Raw genomic sequence first — 19,227 nt, 5'->3', positions numbered from 1 at the left:
GATTTTGGCTGTTTGCTTTGTATATATTGCTTTAATATTGTTGTTATATTGTTCTCCAAATTCCATATAATGCATTAGTTCTTTTATAAATTTCCAGGAGACCCTGTCGAAAGCTTTTTCAGCATCTACAGCCATTAAGGCTGCCGGTTTTTCTATTCTCAAATCTAAATATTCCAGTATGTTAATTATATGTCTTGTATTGTTATAGAGATGCCTCCCTGGTAAAAAGCCCGATTGGTCTCTATGTATTATTTCATTGAGGACCTTCTTGGTCCTCTCTGCTAATATGCTTGTATATAGCTTATAGTCATTGTTTAGGAGAGCTATGGGTCTATAGTTTGAAATTTCTAAACAATCTTTTCCTTGTTTCGGGATAATTGTAATATAACTTTCTTTCCAGGAGTCTGGCATTTTCCCTTGTTGTTGGGTATTGTTCATTACATTTTTCAAGGGCTCTACCAGTACCTCTTCTAATTTTTTGTAATAGAGTGCTGACAAACCATCTGGGCCTGGAGATTTTCCTATTTTTATGTTCTTTATTGCCATTTGAATTTCTCGTATGGTAATTGGGGCATTTAATATTTCTTTCTGTTCTTTTTTAAGTTTAGGGAGTCCATTTTTTTCTAAGTAATATCTTATCTCATCTATGGTTTCATTTTCTTCCTTGTACAATTCTTTATAAAATTCACCAAAACATTTTTCAATTTTTTTAAGGTCATTTGTGATTTCCCCCTTAATTTTTAGCTTATTTATTATTCTCTCATCCTCTTTTTTTTTTAATTGCCACGCCAAGATCTTACCAGGCTTGTTGGCTCCTTCAAAATGTCTTTGTTTCATTAATTTTAATTTCCACTCAATTTCCTCGCTTAACAGCATTGAATATTGAGATTGTAATAATTTAATGTTCCTCTTTATCTCCCCATTCTCTGGTTTATTATATAACTCCTTTTCATTTTTCCTAATTTGTTCTATCACCTCTTGTTTCTTTTTTTCTTTTTCTTTTCTTTGAATTGTATTTTGCTGTATAAAATAGCCCCTTAATACAGCCTTGCTAGCGTCCCAGACTGTTTTTATGTCTACTTCTTCCGTGATGTTAAGTTTAAAATATTCTCTTAATGTTTCTTTTGCTTTTTCTACAATGCTTTCATTTTTTAAGAGAAATTCATTTAGCCTCCATCTTGTTGGAGTTTTCCTATTATCTTTTAACCAGACCATAACTGCATTATGGTCTGAAAGCGTTTTTGGTTGAATTTCAGCTTTAAAGATTTTTAAAGTCATTTCCTTTGTTACCCAGATGGTGTCTATTCTTCCTGCCGATTTTTTGGGATATGAAAAGAAAGTATATTCTCTTTGGAATGGGTTTTTGTTCCTCCATGCGTCTTCTAAACCAAATGTTTCTATTAGCTTAAAAAAGGTATTTGGCAATTTCATTTTTTTTCCCCCAGTTTTAACTGATCGGTCTAATTCCGGTGCTATTACCCCATTCTGATCGCCTAACAGGATTCTTTTCTCTCCTACATTTTCTATTAACTTAGTCTCTAAACTTTGATAGAACTCACTTCTCCTTTCATTTGGGGCGTATATTCCAATTACAATTATTTTTTCTCCTTGAACTGTCACTTCTATTGCTACTACTCTGCCTTGTGTATCTTTATATATCAATTTAGGTTCTAATTTTGGCTTAGCGTATATTACAACTCCTCTTTTTTTACTTTTGTCTGAGGAGACGAAGTCCTTTCCTAGCTTCTTATTAGACAGAATTCTTACATGGTTTTCTGCAACGTGTGTTTCCTGAAGGCATATTAGATCAAGTTTCTGTTTTAGGAGCACATGCTCCACCTTATTTCTTTTAGTTTTATCGTTTAAGCCATTTATATTCCAGGTGAGTACTTTCAGGTCCATTATTACTTTATTGATTCGGTATTTGCAGAGTCTTTAAAAAAAAACCAAGAAAAAAGATATGCTTTATTACAGATAAAATACACAATAATTGCTTCTGACTTTTTGCCTTTTCATTTATCTTACTCTATTCTTCCTCTTTCTCTGAAAGGTTGTTCTCCTCCTCCACCCTTTCGCCCAGTTGCTTTCCCCCCCCGAGTTGATCTTTATATGTTCGCCAAAATTTATCAGCTTCGGCCCATGTATTAAAATTTCTTCTCTTCCCTTTATAAAAAAAGGAAATTCCCTCAGGAAATCTCCACCTGTGAACTATTGATTTTTCTCCTAATGCTTCCACTAGTGGCTTATATTTTTCTCTTTTTTTCAATAACCTGACTGGGATAATTTTATGGATTATGATGTCAACCCCTTGTATCTTTAATTTTTTCTTACTACAAGTTTGTAAGACTAAATCTCTAGTTTCCATGTTTCTAAATGTTACAAGGCAATCCCCTGGCCATTTGTTTGCTCTAGCAAGAGCTGATTTTGATCTGTAGACTCTTTCTATGTTTTGTGATATTTCCTGCTGATCTATTTCTAACCATTTTGCTAACTCTAAGATTATTTTCTGCTGTATCTGTTCATCCTGTTCTTCTGGTACTGATCTAAATCTTAACTCCTTCTCCCTTCTATGCATTTCTATCATTGCGATAGCATCCAGAACAGCTTCATGCGTACTTTTCATTTCTGCTAATTCTTTTCTAACCTTGTCTGGCTCTCCCTTCCGCTCTCTACCTTCTTTCTGAATTTTTCTTACTCCTTCCTCTAAATTTGTCGTCTTGCCCTTTAAGTCCTGTACTGCTTGTGTCATTTCCATACTTTTCTCCTTTAGATTGTTTACGTCTACTGTTAGCTCCGCCACCCTCTTAACGTTCTCCTCTATTTTTATACCCATGTTGTCCAGTTTTTGATCTGTGCTCTCCGCCTTTTGGCTCAATTCCTCTATTTTCTTTCCCATCATGTCCAATTTTTGGTCAGTAGACTTAGCGTTGTCATTCTGTTCTTTTCTCATTTCTGATAAGTCCTTTTTTAAACCCAGAATGAGTTCTTTCATGTCTATATTCATTTCGGCTTCCTGTATTGAATTTCTTCTGTTGCTGCTTAAGCTGGTTGTTGCCACAGTAGAGTTTGTTAATTTCTTGTTGATGTTGGGCATATCAGGCCCTGAACTTTGTTTTAAGTTAAAGTCCTTAGTAGGTATTATTTTTAGCTTCTCCTGTAGGTGGCGGTGGTTGTTTTATAGGTCCTTCTTTCACCCTGCCTCCTCTAGAGCAGTCTCTTCATTTGAAGCTTTATATTCAAAGTCTGTAGTTGTTGGAGTTATTGAAGTTTCTTAAAGTCACAGGAGTCTAGTTTCCGTGAGTCAGCAAAATTTCTAATCTTTGAGTCTTTTTTTTAATTAGGGGATTGTCACCAACTTGTTGCTTTTATTCAATTTTTACCACATGGAGATTCAATTTTTCCCACATTCAGTAGTTATATTCTTCTTCCCACCATTGGTACGCATTAGTTGTTATTATCTTTCCCCTTTTTTATTTAATACAGGTCACATTTATCTTCTTAGGGGCTTAGGGCGGTGGTGAGTTTGTTAACAATTTCACATGGCTTTCACCCTTTTTCCTTTTTGACTCTTTTTTGACTCTTACGCTCCCTTTACACCTCTCAGTTACTTAATATCAGTTTAACAGTCAGTTAAAATATCCAATAAAACTTTCCAACTTTCAGGTTCAACTCATTAATCAATTTTGCTCTTTCTTATTCTTTTGCTCAGAGCACTTTTGGTTCTTATTTTCTTGACGCTGGGAATTTGATGCAATTATCTAAATACATCAGTGTTGGCACCTTCTTTGTTTGTATGTCTTGTACTCCCCCGCTTTTTATGCTTTCTTTCTGGGCTGGCCTCTTCCCCAATGTGTAGAGCACTTTTTTTTCCCCCACTGTGTTTCTTTAAGCACGTTTCCACTTCCACAAAATACAAAGTCTCTCACAGTCTGTTACAAAGTCTCTTTCGGAAGAGTTGCAAGAAAGAATTGCACCAACCTTTGCCAGTCGCGGGGTTTTTCTTTCTTCCCTTTCTCGGAAGTTTAGCCGCTTGTACGCCTCAGTAATCAGGCTTTCTCAATGCGGGAGGGAGAAGGCTGCCGCCGGCGTCCGTGGCTCCCCTCTGGACCTCGCGGTCCGTTACGGGAACCCCTCCAACGCCCGCAGCTTCTCTTGGGGCAGGGAGTCCCCCCTGTTCCACCACGGAGGTTTTGAAGCCTCAAAAAACCCCGTTTCTCTCCGCAAAGAGTAGCGCTCCCCCGGAGCTTTCTCTGGGAGCGTCTGACGCGGTCCGCGGCTACCCGGAAGTCCATAAGGACCCACATTTGCAGAGCTGAGTCCACTATTTGTACATAGAGATCTAGTTCTTCTAAAAGCTTAGCAGTGTTTAGGGATGCCACTGAACTCCTCTGTGTCGATTTTGTGTGAGCTGCCTTGTGTACCTTTGTGTAAAGGCAGGGCACAAATGGATAAGTCGCCATCAAGATAATCTCTAGTGGGGAATTCTCCACATCTGAACTTCTCTCCAGAGTTGAGCTTCCAAATAACTAATTTTGTTTAGGGACCCATCCTTCTTTTGCTTCGATCGCTAGTCTTTCTCGGGGCTGTTGCATATGTGCCTTATATTTTGGCTTCAATTGCCTCCTGCTCATTCTCAACTCCCCTCTCCTTTCCACCTCAGCCACTTGTGAGCAGCTACAAACCATAGCACATGGGCACACATGAAAGATTGGATTGCTGCAATGCACCCTAGATTAAACTGTATTCTAACTTATATTTTAATCAACTGGTTTCCCCCCCCCCCAATGTTTATACTATATTTATATTCAGTGTTAGCCGCCCTGAGCCCGGTCTTGGCCGGGGAGGGCGGGGTATAAATAAAAACTTTATTATTATTATTATTATTAGGGGAGTGAGGCCTTGTCGGCATATAACTCCTTTGATCATAGTTCTGCACTGGTTGCTAATTTGCTACTGGGCCAAGTTCCAGGTATTACTGTTAGCATATGACGTCCTGAACAAACTGGGACAAGTTTATTGCCCATATATTCCCATTCGACCGTTTCCATTGGTGGAACTGCCACATAATACCCATTCTACCCATTGTAAGAACTTGATCTCTTAATGTGGCAACCCTCTAATATTAATATAAGGCAGTCACCTTCGCTGTACAGTCATACCTTGGTTCTTGAACTTAATCCATTCCAGGAGTCCGTTCGACTCCCAAAACTGTTAAAAAACCAAGGCGTGGCTTCTGATTGGCTGCAGGAGCTTCCTGCAGCTAATCAGAAGCCGCATCGAACATTCGGGTTCCAAAAAACGTTTGCAAAACGGAACACTTACTTCCAGGTTTGCAGTGTTCAGGAGCCAAAACGTATGCGTACCAAGGCATTTGAGAACCAGGGTACGACTGTACTGTTTTTGATGCCTGCTAGAAACATTTTTGTCTAGACAAGCCTACCTAGATGTTTAGAAGGTTGATGTGAGGTTTTAATGTGTTTTTACTTCATTGCTGCTTTTAATTTTCTGAAACTTTCAAGGTTGTCAATTCTTCTTATTGATAATTGGATTGTGTTACCTTTTTCCCCCTAAACCGCTTTGAAGTTGATGTTCTTTTTGCTTACAATCAAGCAGGATATAAATTTTACAAAACAAACAGTAGGATGGGAGCAGGGCCTAGTTTTCGGAGAGAACATGGAAATGGCAGACAGAAGGCTCCATAAAGGGACGCTTCCTCGAAGGAGTCGTTTATATTGCCGGTCTAAAACAGCTGCTTAACTCTCTTACTCTCATGCTACATGTTTTGCATTCACACTGTGGATGTGGGAAAGGCAAAAGCCAATTTAAGTCTCATGTGTGAAAACTGCCTTAACAGTCTTTCAGTGCCAGTTTATATGGATCAAATAATAGGGAGGATGTTGAATTCTCTAGTATTAAAAATTTGCAGCAGTTTTTTTCTTAGTGCAAGAAGTGGGGTCTGCTTTGGAAAGAGTCCTGTTCCAATTGGGAACCCTAACTTTAGGGAACCCCAACTGGTTCTGCAAAGTCTGAATAAATCTTATGAGTTTCCTCCTGTTGTACTGTTTTATGATGTTGATGTTTTATCTGCCTACAATTTTAATTTGGTATATTTCTTAATAATTGGGCACTCGTGTTATTTTCTGTACATTTCCTGTGACCATGAGAGAAGGGCATTATGTAAATATTTATATGAATGAAAATAAAATAAACAGGTTGCTACAGCTTATGAAGACTATTTTCACTAAGGCTTTCTGAGCACTGCAGAAATGATGACGATGACATTGTCAACAACCTGAATGAGTATGTACTACATTTAGGTCCCCACTCCCAGGACTTCACAATCTACAACTGTAGCAAAGCAGAATTGGTTAATTCTAGGGGTCTGTAATATATATATTTTTAAATAAAACCCTCCAGGTCCCTTACCTGTAATAAAAGTGAGGGTGCTATCACCTGTTTATTGACTAAATGTGGAGTTTTAAATCAATCAATTAAACTATGACAAAGCAATATTTTTGGAGAATAAAAGCATTGTTTTCATTGTTCTTTGATGCTGAGTGCATATATCCGAAAAGGCTCCCTGTGTGAGTGTAATGGTATATTGCATCTTCTATGGCAGTACCTGCTATCTGCATTTTTATATTATTATATTTTAAACAATTATTAGGTTGTGTATACACACACAAAAAACAAACAAACACCACCAACAACCATATATAGCCCAATTAATTAGGGATTCCGTTTAGTGGCCTTTTAATCATAGAATTGTAGAGATGGAAGGTTTCTAATCAATTGAATTGATCAAATCTAATCAATCACCACTCTAAAAAACCAACCCAGAGGTAAACACTGCCTGCAGATGTGATATCTGATCAATGAAAGTTGCAAATGTGCCATTAGCTAGGGAGGCAAGGATCAGTCTATTTCAAGTCATATCAGTTTCACGTGTATTCATTCATAAGTTTGTTTTGTTCTATTTCCACATCAATTAGTAATTTAAAGAACGTACAAAAAGTGTATTAAAATATGCATCTGGTCACAAAAACACTATTTAAATACCCTAGTTTTTCTTGGGGGGGGGGACAGCTGGCTTGGGCTTTATGCATTCTATAACATTTATTTCTAACTCATTTTGATTTGTGTTTTGGGCAGAGTATTATATTGCAAAAATTTAGGGATGGGGAAATTCCAAAGGAGAGACTTTGATCAAAAGGTGGTGGTGGTGGGGGGGGGGGGGGGAGAGAATGTGTGTGTTCTGGGCGGCAGTGGTGGTGGGGGCAGTATTCTGTCTGGAATAGAGAGGAGAGAGGCATGTTGAAGCACATGCTCAGCGACCCCTTGTGTCCCAACTGGGTTCCCCTTATCAGAAGAAGTGGGTAGACTTAATTTCGCTTCATGGCAGAGGTGTTCTAACCCATTTTGATGTGCAGGAGCTTCTCATGAAAGCCCCTATAGGCAAACCCTCAGGAAGAATTTGTAGCCACACCCTCCCCCTCAGGCAGAGACAAATTTAGAGGAGCATGAGTGGTTTGGCTGCACTGGGCACGGAGCCTCTGGGGGTGCAGGGGGGGACGGCACAACTATGACTTAGAAAGGAGTGCAAGACTTGGGGGGGGCACCAAATTTTGGTGTTGCACATTGCGCCACTGAAATTTGAGACCCCAAGATCTACTGCTGCCCCAAGAAGAGCCTGAAACTTTCATGCAGTTGTTGATCTACTTTGTATATAAATTTCTATATGGTGCCTGCTCAGGGCTGGATTTAGGATTGATGAGGCCCTAAGCTACTGAAGGTAATGGGGCCCTTTATATGTCCGGATATCCTTTGTCAAAAACAAACTGTCGTTGTTTTTTGCGCTGAATATATGCTCTATGGTAATTTATGAAACTAAAGGTAAAGGTAAAGGGACCCCTGACCATTAGGTCCAGTCGTGACCGACTCTGGGGTTGCACGCCCATCTTGCATTATTGGCCGAGGGAGCCGGTGTATAGCTTCCAGGTCATGTGGCCAGCATGACAAAGCCGCTTCTGGCGAACCAGAGCAGCACACGGAAACGCCGTTTACCTTCCCGCTGTAGCGGTACCTATTTATCTACTCGCACTGGCATGCTTTCAAACTGCTAGGTTGGCAGGAGCTGGGACCGAGCAACGGGAGCTCACCCCGTCACGGGGATTCAAACCACCAACCTTCTGATCGGCAAGCCCTAGGCTCTGTGGTTTAACCCACAGCGCCACCCTAATGGACCTAATAGGTATCTAAAGCCATTTGCACATAACAAAATATGTATTTTACCAAAGTAATTGTTGAACTGAAATACAGTTAAGAAGAAGTATATTAATAGTGAAATACAATTAAGAAGTATATTTGGGGGGGCACCACAAGAGAGTGGGGCCCTAAGCTATAGCTTGCTTAGCTTATATGTAAATCTGGCATTCCTCTCTCTCACACACACACACAACAACAACAGCAGCAGCAGCAGCAGCAAACAGCCATTTTATTAGGATCTAGTAGGTTGGCAAAGGGTGATGCAGCCGTCAGCATGCCAGACTTTGGCTGGGTGAGACCTGGGTTCACATCTCTGATGTTCAGTGGGTAATCTGTGGCCAGTCATTATCTGAGCATAGCCCACACCACAAGGCTATTATTAGGAGGGAGAAGTGAAATGCTCCTCACCTATGTATACCACCTTGAGCTCAGGTGCTGTAGCAAATAATGTTTTTGCTTCTGTTCTGAAAAAAAGAGGAAGACCTGGAGCTATGATCCCATTCCATCCTTCCTCTGCTGCACTGCTGCTTAATCGTCTCTTCCTTCTTTTGCCAAACTTTTATTAGGCATTGCAAATATAGGCCATCATAAGACACCCATATATACATTTTTAAAATATATACAATTTTTAAAAATATATACAAAGCAAGAGCCATATAAAAATGCAATGATGGGGATTTTAATTGAGGTTTCTTCCCGCTAACTGGCGCCATTCCCCACTCCAAGAGATACTATTGACAAAAGCTCAGCCACCCTTGCGGTTACTTCCGGGTTAATGTCAGAGAGTTAGAATCTAATATTTTCAATGGTCTTATGGGGGTCATGAATATCACTTCACTTACTGAAATCAAAAATGAAGCTCGGTAAGAATAAAATATAGAATACCTCTAAAAAATATAGAAAAGTGAAGCGCCGCATTAGAATATTAACAACCTGAAAATTTATCCCCTAAGCTAGCTGGCTCACCACATCATCTAGGCAGATTAACCCACTGGGTGAATTCTCTCTGACCAAGTTATATACAGTGGTACCTAGACTTACGAACGACTCGACAACTGAATTTTTCGACTTATGAATGGGGGTAATGGCCGCACGGTTGTGAATGTCTCGACATCCAGGGGAAAAAAAAGTGGCGGTTTTAGATAGGGATTTTTTGACTTACGAATTTTTAGATAGGGTTGCTTCGATTTACAAATTTTTCCGTTTTCAATGCATTCCTATGGGAAATCGTGTTTCCAATGGCGTTTTTTGACTTATGAATTTTTTGACTTATGAAGGTGCCTTCGGAACGGATTAAATTCATAAGTCGAGGCACCGCTGTATAATTCCCCCCTCCCCATTTTACCATTATAACAAGAAGAAGAGCAGTTGGGCTGAAACATGTTTGGCTTTCAACAAATTTCATTGTCATCTATTGGTCCTATTAGGTTGTTGATCAGGCACTGACCTGCCTGGTCAAGTCAATTTGTTTTTGTATTTCAATAATTTTGCCTATGTTGACTGTATCTTAATATTCTTATTTTGGATTAAAGTTGCACTTAACTTTTCTATACTATTTATAAGCTTTCTATATCTTTTATTCTCCAGCTTTGGCACCAGCATATTCTTGAGTAGGAAAATATCAGAAAGAACTATTGCCTGTTGCAGTCTCTTATGTAATATATGACTACGTTAATTTTTTAAAATGCACACTTAGAAGTGACAGAGATTAACAAGCCCTCACAAAGGTGAATGAGATTTGGTTTCTGAAGTAATTGAAAGGTTTCTAAAACTCCTACCCATTAATCCACTTGTGTAAGTAGATAATAAATGTGTGGGTCATGTTTTCCTTTTATCTGTTTACCACCCTCTGCTATGAGCAGAAACACAAAAGATGGTGGACTATTATATTCAGACATGGACCCTTATAGGTAAGCACCATTCTGAAATTAAGAGAATTTCCTCCTGCTGAAATTCCTGAATAAGCATAACACTCTGAAAAAGTGGAGTGTTGTTTAAAGAGTGCTTAAGCACTCCATTTCGTCGTGTTGGTGCTGGGGAGGGACTTTGCCTTTATGGGATGAACTTGGCAATTGGCATTCACAACAGCAGACCTAGCCAAAAAAGCAAAGCAGAACTCCTTCGACGTTGAGCAATGATACTTGACATACACTTCGCTCCAAATCACATGATGATAACCTCCTCCTCCTCCCCCTAGTACAGTTTCACTTGGCATTTGGCAGTAATAGAGTTACAAAGAGATTTTATGCTAGTGCCAAGTCTGATTCCATCCCAACCTCCTACAAAGTTGCCAACCCATTTGCAAGTGGCAAAATTGGGAGGAGGCCATTTTGGCAAAACGGGGGGAAGCCAGAAGCAATGTCTACTCAGGCATTGTGGCTGGTGGTCAGTGTTGGGTTTCCCCCCAGCTCACGGAACCCTTACAGCCAGGGCAGGAAGCCCTGCTCTCACATTGAATGGCTTCCAAGTGATGCCATGTGATGCACAGTTCCAAATCCAATCAGAGTGAAGGCAATTATTCCTGCCCTGCCGCCAACCCTAAGACCGAATTCCCACAGCCTACACCCAGTCCTCAAGGTCTCTCTATCAGGTCATTGGGATGCTATGAGTGGAATAGCACAATCAGTAAAGCATGAGACTCTTAATCTCAGGGTTGCGGGTTTGGGCCCCATATTGGGCAAAGCATTCCTGCATTAAAGGAAGTTGGACTACATGACGCTCGTGCTCCCCTCCAACTCTACGATTCTATGATTCCCAGGCCACACCCCTTTCCCATCGGCCATACCATCTCTCACTAGGTCCCACACCCCACCAGTCCTGCTCTACACGCCCCTTGAGTGCTTTTGCCATTCTAGAATATGTTATAATGCCTCTTCCTTACCTGGAATAAGAATTTAGGTGTGTGTGTGTGTGTGTGTGTGTGTGTGTGTGTGTGTTATGTGTTCTCCTTTTTTGTGACTAATTTTATTAAGAAAGCACCCTGGAGGCCTTATGCTTAGAGCAGAATGGCAGGATACAAATATACATGTAAATAAAGGCATGCATGCAGAAGTACACATACACACACCACTTTTTCTTCTCTTTTCCTCCACTGAAAAGCTGAAAAGTTGCAGTTGGAATGTTTTAAAGGGGCAGCGGAGGGTGAGGGGAAGAGTTTAAGAGCACACTCACCTGTTGGGTTTCTTGATAAGGGGGAGGGGGCACAGTCTGTGTGGCCATCATTGTCAGAGCTGGCGCTGGGGAGACATGTTGCATCCTGGGGTTGATTCACATCTAGAACCTGTTGGTGGGAGAAAGTTCAGCTTGGGTTAAGGAACCGCAGAAGGAAGAGGAAAGAAGGAAGCATGACACACATGCAAAAAGCTCAGGAAGACAACAGACAGTGGTGTCGCGAGGTAATGACTGAAGTGTCTTTGTGTAGTAACATTTATGGTGAATATGATAAATTGTGTCTAAGTGCCCTCCTGCTCTCTCTGCTGAGTAAAGGTAAAGGTAAAGGGGCCCCTGACCTTCAGGTCCAGTCGTGTCTGACTCCGGGGTTGCGGCGCTCATCTCGCTCTATAGGCCGAGGGAGCCGGCGTTTGTCCGCAGACAGCTTCCGGGTCATGTGGCCAGCATGACAAAGCTGCTTCTGGAGAACCAGAACAGCGCATGGAAACACCGTTAACCTTCCAGCCAGAGCGGTCCCTATTTATCTACTTGCACTTTGACGTGATTTCAAACTGCTTGGTTGGCAGGAGCAGGGACCAAGCAAAGGGAGCTCACCCCGTTGCATGGATTCGAACCGCCGACCTTCTGATCAGCAAGCCCTAGACTCTGTGGTTTAACCCACAGCGCCACCTGGGTCCCTGTAAATTTGCCTGAAAGTCCTGCCCTGAGTGCCCCACTCTCAGCCACACCAAATTAACCCATCATGAAATGCCAGAGGAAGAAGAAAGAGAACAATATCAACATCTGGTGGCTCTTAGGAGGAGCTGACCCTTGGAAGGTATGCAAAACTCACACAGCAAATGTTCTCTGCCTACCATCACGAGGACACGCCTACAGGTAACAGTCCAAATTTAATCTAATTTAAAAGATTTCTTCTGCAGGCACACATTTGTGAGGCGGTTCTCTGCCAACCATTCCATCATAACCACACACACACACACACAATAAGAAGGAGCTGCACTGATGGGTCTGAAATGGCCAGAATGGCATGGGGAGAGGCTGCCCGCAAAGAGGTGCCTTCATAGAATGGTGTCCAAAGAACTTGTCCAGCAATGCCTCCAGGTGTATAGTACACATACGGAGAGGGAAGCAGGATTATACCTGCTGCCCTTGCTTCTGATGTTGCCATGCCCTGGAGAACATCTTCCTCAGACCTCCAAGCATTAGTTGGAAGGCCTGATGATGAACACTCATGTCAGGGGTAAAGATAAAGGGACCCCTGACAGTTAACTCCAGTCACGAACGACTCGGGGTTGTGGCGCTCATCTCACTTTACTGGCTGAGGGAGCTGGCATTTGTCCACAGACAGTTTTTCTGGGTCATGTGGCCAACATGACTAAGCCGCTTCTGGTGAAACCAGAACAGCGCACGGAAACACCATTTACCTTCCCGCTGGAACGGTACCTATTTATCTACTTGCACTTTGACGTGCTTTGGAACTGATAGGTTGGCAGAACCTGGGATGAAGCAACAGGAGCTCACTCCGTCGCGGGGATTTGAACCGCTGACCTTCCAATCGGCAAGCCCTAGGCTCAGTGGTTTAGACCATAGCACCACCTGCGTCCCTTTTCATGTCAGGGGTTAGGAATGGACAAATTTGTCAATTCAGCTCTCTAGTTTCTCATTTAGCCAGCATAGTGTAGTAGTTAAAAGCGGTGGACTCATAATCTGGTGAACTGGGTTCGCTTCCCTGCTCCTGCACATGCTGGGTGACCTTGGTCTAGTCACACTTCTCTGAAGTATCTCAGCCTCACTCACCTCACAGAGTGTTTGTTGTGGAGGAGGAAGGAATAGGAGATTGTTAGCCGCTTTGAGACTCCTTAAGGGGAGTGAAAGGCAGGATATCAAGTCCAAACTCTTCTTCTTTCACACAGAAACCAAATATTTTTTGATCTCATCTGGATCAGAACAAATTCAACATTCCTAAGGATAAATTCACACTTGATGTATTGATTACAGGTTGAGTTTTCACATCACATGAGCCATATCTCTAATGGTGCAGCAATAAAACTGCTAGCACATTTATAAAGCTAAGCAGGGTCTGGTATGGTTTCAAATTGGATGGGGACCCATGTGATGAGATGCCTGCATGGCAGGGGGTGGACTAGATGATCTTTGGGGTCCTTGCCCAACTCTACAATTCTATGGTTCTACCTCAAATGCAAGGCTATTCAGCAAAAACAGTTTTCTTGTTCAGCTGTGAGTCACTGAGTGTGTACCATATAAGCAAGTGAAAAAAAAAACCAAAATATTTGGATGAGACCCACAAATTACTCATTCTGATCCTTTTTCAGCAGAATGACGGCAGAATAAAATATCAGGTCTTCATTGTCTTTCATCAACAAAGAAGAATTCTCGCTGGCTTCCAAGGTCTGTTCTAATTAATATCTAGGGTACCAAAACTCTTCAGATTATTCCCTTAAGACTCCATGTTAAATTATCTGCTCTTGCTGACTCAAAGTTTAATTTTAGCTGGTGTAGCTCTATGCCCTCTTTTGTTAAAAGTGGTGAAAGGTTCCTTATTTCCATACAGTCTCAGTCATGAACCCAGAACCTGAGCATGTCCATACATTCAGGGCAAACACATGTGGACTTCAAGTGGAGAAGGTATGCAAACCCATAATGTCCTCATGCACCTAAGCTCTACTTCAGACCTTCTACATTTGGCACTAAGCTTTGAAGGGGGATTCTAAGTGAGTTGAAGTCAACATGCTTAGAAGCCGTCCTGCAACGAGGAACCCTGGAACAGAGGGTTCCAGATCACTGGATGAATTCTAGACACATCCACAATCCACCTTCACATTGAATGCAAAGGTTCAGAGTGGAGACAGCATTTGTGTGGATGTTGGCGGATATTGACAAGCTGACCTCTGTGCCTGTACAGACTCCTTGTCCAGGTGCTATTACATCCTGGCTTCTTTCTTAGGGCATTTGGTCTTCAATCTGGATTTGGACTAGGCAGTCTTTCAAGCAGAAGACTCCTTCAAACACAGGACTGTTCTCTGACAGCTCTTCAGTAGAGAACTGTACTCCGCAAAGCAGGACATTTGGCTACCCTGTGGCACCATGATTCATGGGCTGCATTCTGCTTACCTTTTTCTGTTCTGATAATGGGAAGCAAGCTGCGCCAATGTATGGATGGAGAAAGAACTAATGCAGGATCAAGCCCTGGCAGATGTGGACTTCAGGGCTCAGGTAGCTTGGTAGCTAAATAAACCCTGCTTGTTAGAGGCAGTATGACTCTGAACACCACTTGCGGAGGGAAGCAGCAAGGGAGGGCTGGCATTCATTCCTTGCTTCCCAGAGGGCGTTTAGTACAAGGAATAGGATGATGCATGTGATGGATCTATGGTGTGATCCAATGGAGGTTGGCCCATATGGAAAAATGGGGCGCTGCACCACCAACCTCAGCCAGCCCCTGCAGGCCTGCCTTCTTAATGACACAGAGTCTAGAGATTGGCATGTTCGTACTTCCTGGCCAGACCTTGCTGCTTCTTTCTTCTCATGAGCTTAGACCCTCGACTTTCTTGACCCCCAGATCATCTGACTATGTGAATTGAGATATTCCTGACCTTGTGACTGGACTGGACCTTGTATATGGACTCTGCCTCCAGGCAAGTACTCCCCTGAGACTTGGCTGGCTGGCTGGCTCCTCCCTCCATGGCTGGCAGCAACTGAAAGAGGCTGGGAACCCTGCTTAAGAAAGCTGGAGCCAGCTGGTACTCATCTGGAGCAAGAAGGCTGATCAACAGCAGGGGGAGTCACTTCGCCTCCTGCTCCTTCAGGCTGCTGCTCACCAGGTGAAGCCGACTTCTGGCTCATGACACTCTGCTTGCCATTGGCTCTGACTCCATCTTCTGCTGACCTGCCCCCCCCCTGCCCACCTACCAATCCCAAATGGCACTAGGGCATCACTGGAGTGATCTAGCAGGGCTCCCCTTAAATTCCTTATAGTGCAACTTCTCCTGACATGCCTGGTCCTCACATGACTTGCGAATTATGTTTCGTTTTTTTTTAAAAAGGGGAGTTGGACCTTCTATTTTTTGGCTGCTATTTTTGACCTCCCCTCCTCCCACTGAATACTGAAGTTTTCATAGCTTTGGTGTTGTTTTATGCCTTAGATGACGGAATGGTTTTGATTATTATTAATAAAGTACATTTTGAAAACAGGCTTGGAAAAACAATGGGCTCATTAGAGGAGCATTCATTAGATCTTGTTGACATTAAACCCATTAGACCAATTAACATTCCATTAAATGGCACTGAGCCTTCCTCAGAGCACCAATGAGTTAATCTCTGCATCATGATAATTGCTCTGTGAGCATCTGAGAGGTGTATCCTCAAACGCCGGAATTAACGACAGGCACTCCCTCCTGAGAAAAATAAACCAGGACTAATTGTGAAGCCTCAAGACACTGGGGTAGCTACGCAAAACAACAGATCCACACCATCTCCCTAGCACTGGAGCAAATGTTTGCTTAAATCAATGACTGTATCATGTGTGAATGTTGCATTCTCCTCCACTTAGAGCCATGCTGGTTGAGGCAGATGGGAGCTAGGAGTCCCACAACATCTGCAGAGCCATCTCTAATTTACAGGATCCAAAGTTTGTAGGAACATACAAGTTTGTGGGAACACGCAAGCGGGACAGGTGGGGGGGGGTTGGCCTTCAGAAGAAGAAGAAGAAATTACAATTATTCTGAGCAAAACCAGTAAAGTGTTGTGGCACCCTATGTACTTATTTAGTTTAGGGTGGCACCATTCAATGAAGCTTACAACAATCATCTAAAAATTACAATATCATATGAGCAAGTCAAAAAAGAGGCTTGGGCAACTGGTATTTTTTTAAATAAAAAAAACCAGCCCCACCCCCGGCATTGTCTGCTTCATAAAATAGAAGATTGCTGGAATTAAAGAATCTTCAAATATGGTGAGGGAGGATGGAGCCAGCCACACATCATGGAGCAAGCTGCTCCATTAGTTGGATGCAGCCACCAAAAAGGCCCTGTCTTTAATCCCACCCAGCCATGGGTTCCATCTTTGTCAGGACATGGAGAAGGGTTTCTCTTTCTGATCTTAAGGAAATGGGCAGGATGGTATGGGAGGAAGTGATCCCTATGGTATTCTGGACTTGAGGTATCTAGGGCTTTAAAGGGAATCCCCAAAACTCAGAAGCAAGTGCAACTTTTGCAGGGTCAGTGTAACATGATCCCACCAGCATCTTTGCAGCTACATCCCGGACCTAAAAAATGAAGACATTTATTATGGCACAAGGTTTCATGAACTAGAGTCCTCTTTATCATACGCATGTAGTTTAGTGCGTCTGCTGAAGTGGACTCTGGCCCCATGAAAGCTTATGCCATAGTAAATTTATTAGGATTGTATACAAAGCAGTTTAAAGTCAGTCATTCTGTTAGCTCTCTCATCCCCCTGTTTCTCCCAGTTTGGGTTTTCCACCAAGTCTCCAGAGCAGATTTGGGGAGGGCATATGGCGAATATTTCATTGGCACAATCATAAATCATAGTGCCAATGGAACATGGACATTGGATACCGCCCTTAGTCTTTTAAGATGCCACAAGACTCTCCCTCCCCCCCTTCCCGGCAACAGATTATCACAGCTACCTCTCTGGGAATTACTCAAAGAGCAGTTCTAAATTCTGACATTACAAAAATAAAAAAAACAAAAAGAGGTTGAAGTGTTCTTATCCAAAACAGAGTTTCATTCCAAGGCCTAATTTTATCCGTTGAGCATTTTTCTTTCTTTCTTTTCTTTTTTAAGACACAAATTCTTCGGAGTTTAATTCATCTCTAGTTAATACAGCACTAATGAATTCTTGGCCATAAGCCCACATAGCTTTAAGTGAAGATAACGGCTAATCATATGCCACAGCTCTGAGCCAACTAAGAAGGAAGAAAGTCCCACTGAACATCATGGTAGTTACTTCCAAGTAGGAATGTTTAGAATTTGGGCTATCAAGAGTTGGCTCCAAAGAATCCTGAGTTTGAAAAACACCCGGAAACTTCAACAGGTGCAGAACACAAGAAACCAGCCTGTTAAAAGACCAAGGGCCAAGAACATATTCGACCAGTGTTGAAAGATCTCCACCAGCTTCCAGATTGTTTTCAGGCTCAATTCAAAGTGTTGTTTTGGTCTTTAAAACCCTAAACAACCTTCACCAATCTGGTCTCCTTCAGATGTATTGGCCCACACTTCCCATGACATGACATTTTCACCCAGCATGACATTTTCCTCTCCTTCCCTTTACCAGCCACACCAATACCCTGAGTAATAGTGTGCAGGGACACAAAAGCACAGGGGACTATGATAGTTTGCTACTACATGCTTATATCAATGTTTTAGAATGACAGCAAGGAGGTAAACAGCTGCAAGGACTGACAGTAGGTTTCCTACCAGGGCTTTGATGCTGGTTCCTGACACCCAGATATAAATCTAATAGCTTAAAGAAACAACTAGTCACTGAATTGGAATTTATCAAATTGTGATCAAGCTGCTGTATTACAACTTAACAAGAAGTTCCGTTATACCTGTTTGGGGCTGAATGGAGACCATGGTTTCTTGTCCTATTAAAGCTGTTGATTTACTTAGCAATGTTAAGATGATTATGTCATCACCAATTACTGCTGTTGCAAAGGGTCACTGTGCTTATTTTGCATATAACTCCTATAATTGGATTGTCACAAACTTTTCGCATTTCATTACCATTTAATCCCATCCACTACGTTCACCTCTCTCATTTACACCTACGTAAACCTGTCAGTTCAGGATTTCACTTCATGCATCTGCGGAAAGCTTGTGCCATAATTAATTTGTTACTCTTTAGACTGCCTCAAGATTCTTCCCGGTTTTTCTTTTTCTTTCCTGTTTCCCTTATCCAGCATCTCTGAAATCCCCACAGTTGCTTACTCTCCTCGAAGCCAGGAGAAGAAGTGGGAGGAAAGTTGCTCAAGTGAGCAGAGCAGCTTCTAGCTCAGGCATCCCCAAACTTCGGCCCTCCAGATGTTTTGGACTACAGTTCCCATCATCCCTGACCACTGGTCATGTTAGCTAGGGATCATGGGAGTTGTAGGCCAAAACATCTGGAGGGCCGCAGTTTGGGGATGCCTGTTCTAGCTACTATTTTCAGCTTACTTGTGGAGAACCACAGGTTTCCTCTGGGGAGCGCAGATTGGTTTGGCCTTGTATGCAAACAGGCTCCCTGCTAGCTTTTTGCTAAAGATGTGTTTTCTTTCCAGTTTCTGGTGGAACAAGAAAAGAAGCTTGTGCTGCTGTGCTGTCTGGGATTCAGCCTTCACCCCCTAACACATAAGGTGGGGAGGACTTCACATCTGGGGGCCAAACATGGTTCCCAGGTCTCTCTGGCTGGCCCGTGGGACTCACCCCAGGCCACACCCCCTCTATGACCACACCCTCTCCCCCTAAGCCGCACCCCTCAGCAGTCATACATTTCTCTTTGTCCCTGCCCACCACTGGCATGTGGCCCCCAGGGCGCTGCTCAGAAGGGAATGTGGCCCTCAGCCCGAAAAACACCCCCCACTTGTTGTATCACTAGATGTCAGCTTTTAATATGAAATGAAGGCATTAAGTGCCGATGCCAATTAAACAGTCAAAGCAGATGTAGAAAACCTGTGGCATTTAAGTGATTGTGGGATCACAGTTCCCATCATCCATGACCATGCTGGTTGAGGCTGATGGGAGTTGGAGTCCAACGACACGGGGAGGGTCACAGGTT

The 19,227-nt window shown here is 42.4% G+C and overlaps 1 protein-coding gene across 4 annotated transcripts in view; it reads right to left on the bottom strand.

Moving 5' to 3' along the window:
- Positions 1-19,227, bottom strand: part of PKNOX2 (PBX/knotted 1 homeobox 2) — a 417,302-nt gene that overhangs the window by 140,265 nt on the left and 257,810 nt on the right. For all 4 annotated transcript variants that reach the window (XM_060268541.1, XM_060268540.1, XM_060268543.1 and 1 more), the window contains one exon: positions 11,437-11,545. In XM_060268541.1, coding sequence (XP_060124524.1) covers positions 11,437-11,520 — 84 coding nt within the window. In that variant the 5' untranslated portion in view covers positions 11,521-11,545. The remainder of the gene's footprint in view (positions 1-11,436; positions 11,546-19,227) is intronic.

This window comes from Zootoca vivipara, chromosome 15, assembly GCF_963506605.1.
Source record: "Zootoca vivipara chromosome 15, rZooViv1.1, whole genome shotgun sequence".
Lineage (NCBI taxonomy): Eukaryota > Metazoa > Chordata > Lepidosauria > Squamata > Lacertidae > Zootoca > Zootoca vivipara.
This window is presented reverse-complemented; position numbering and strand designations above follow the sequence as displayed.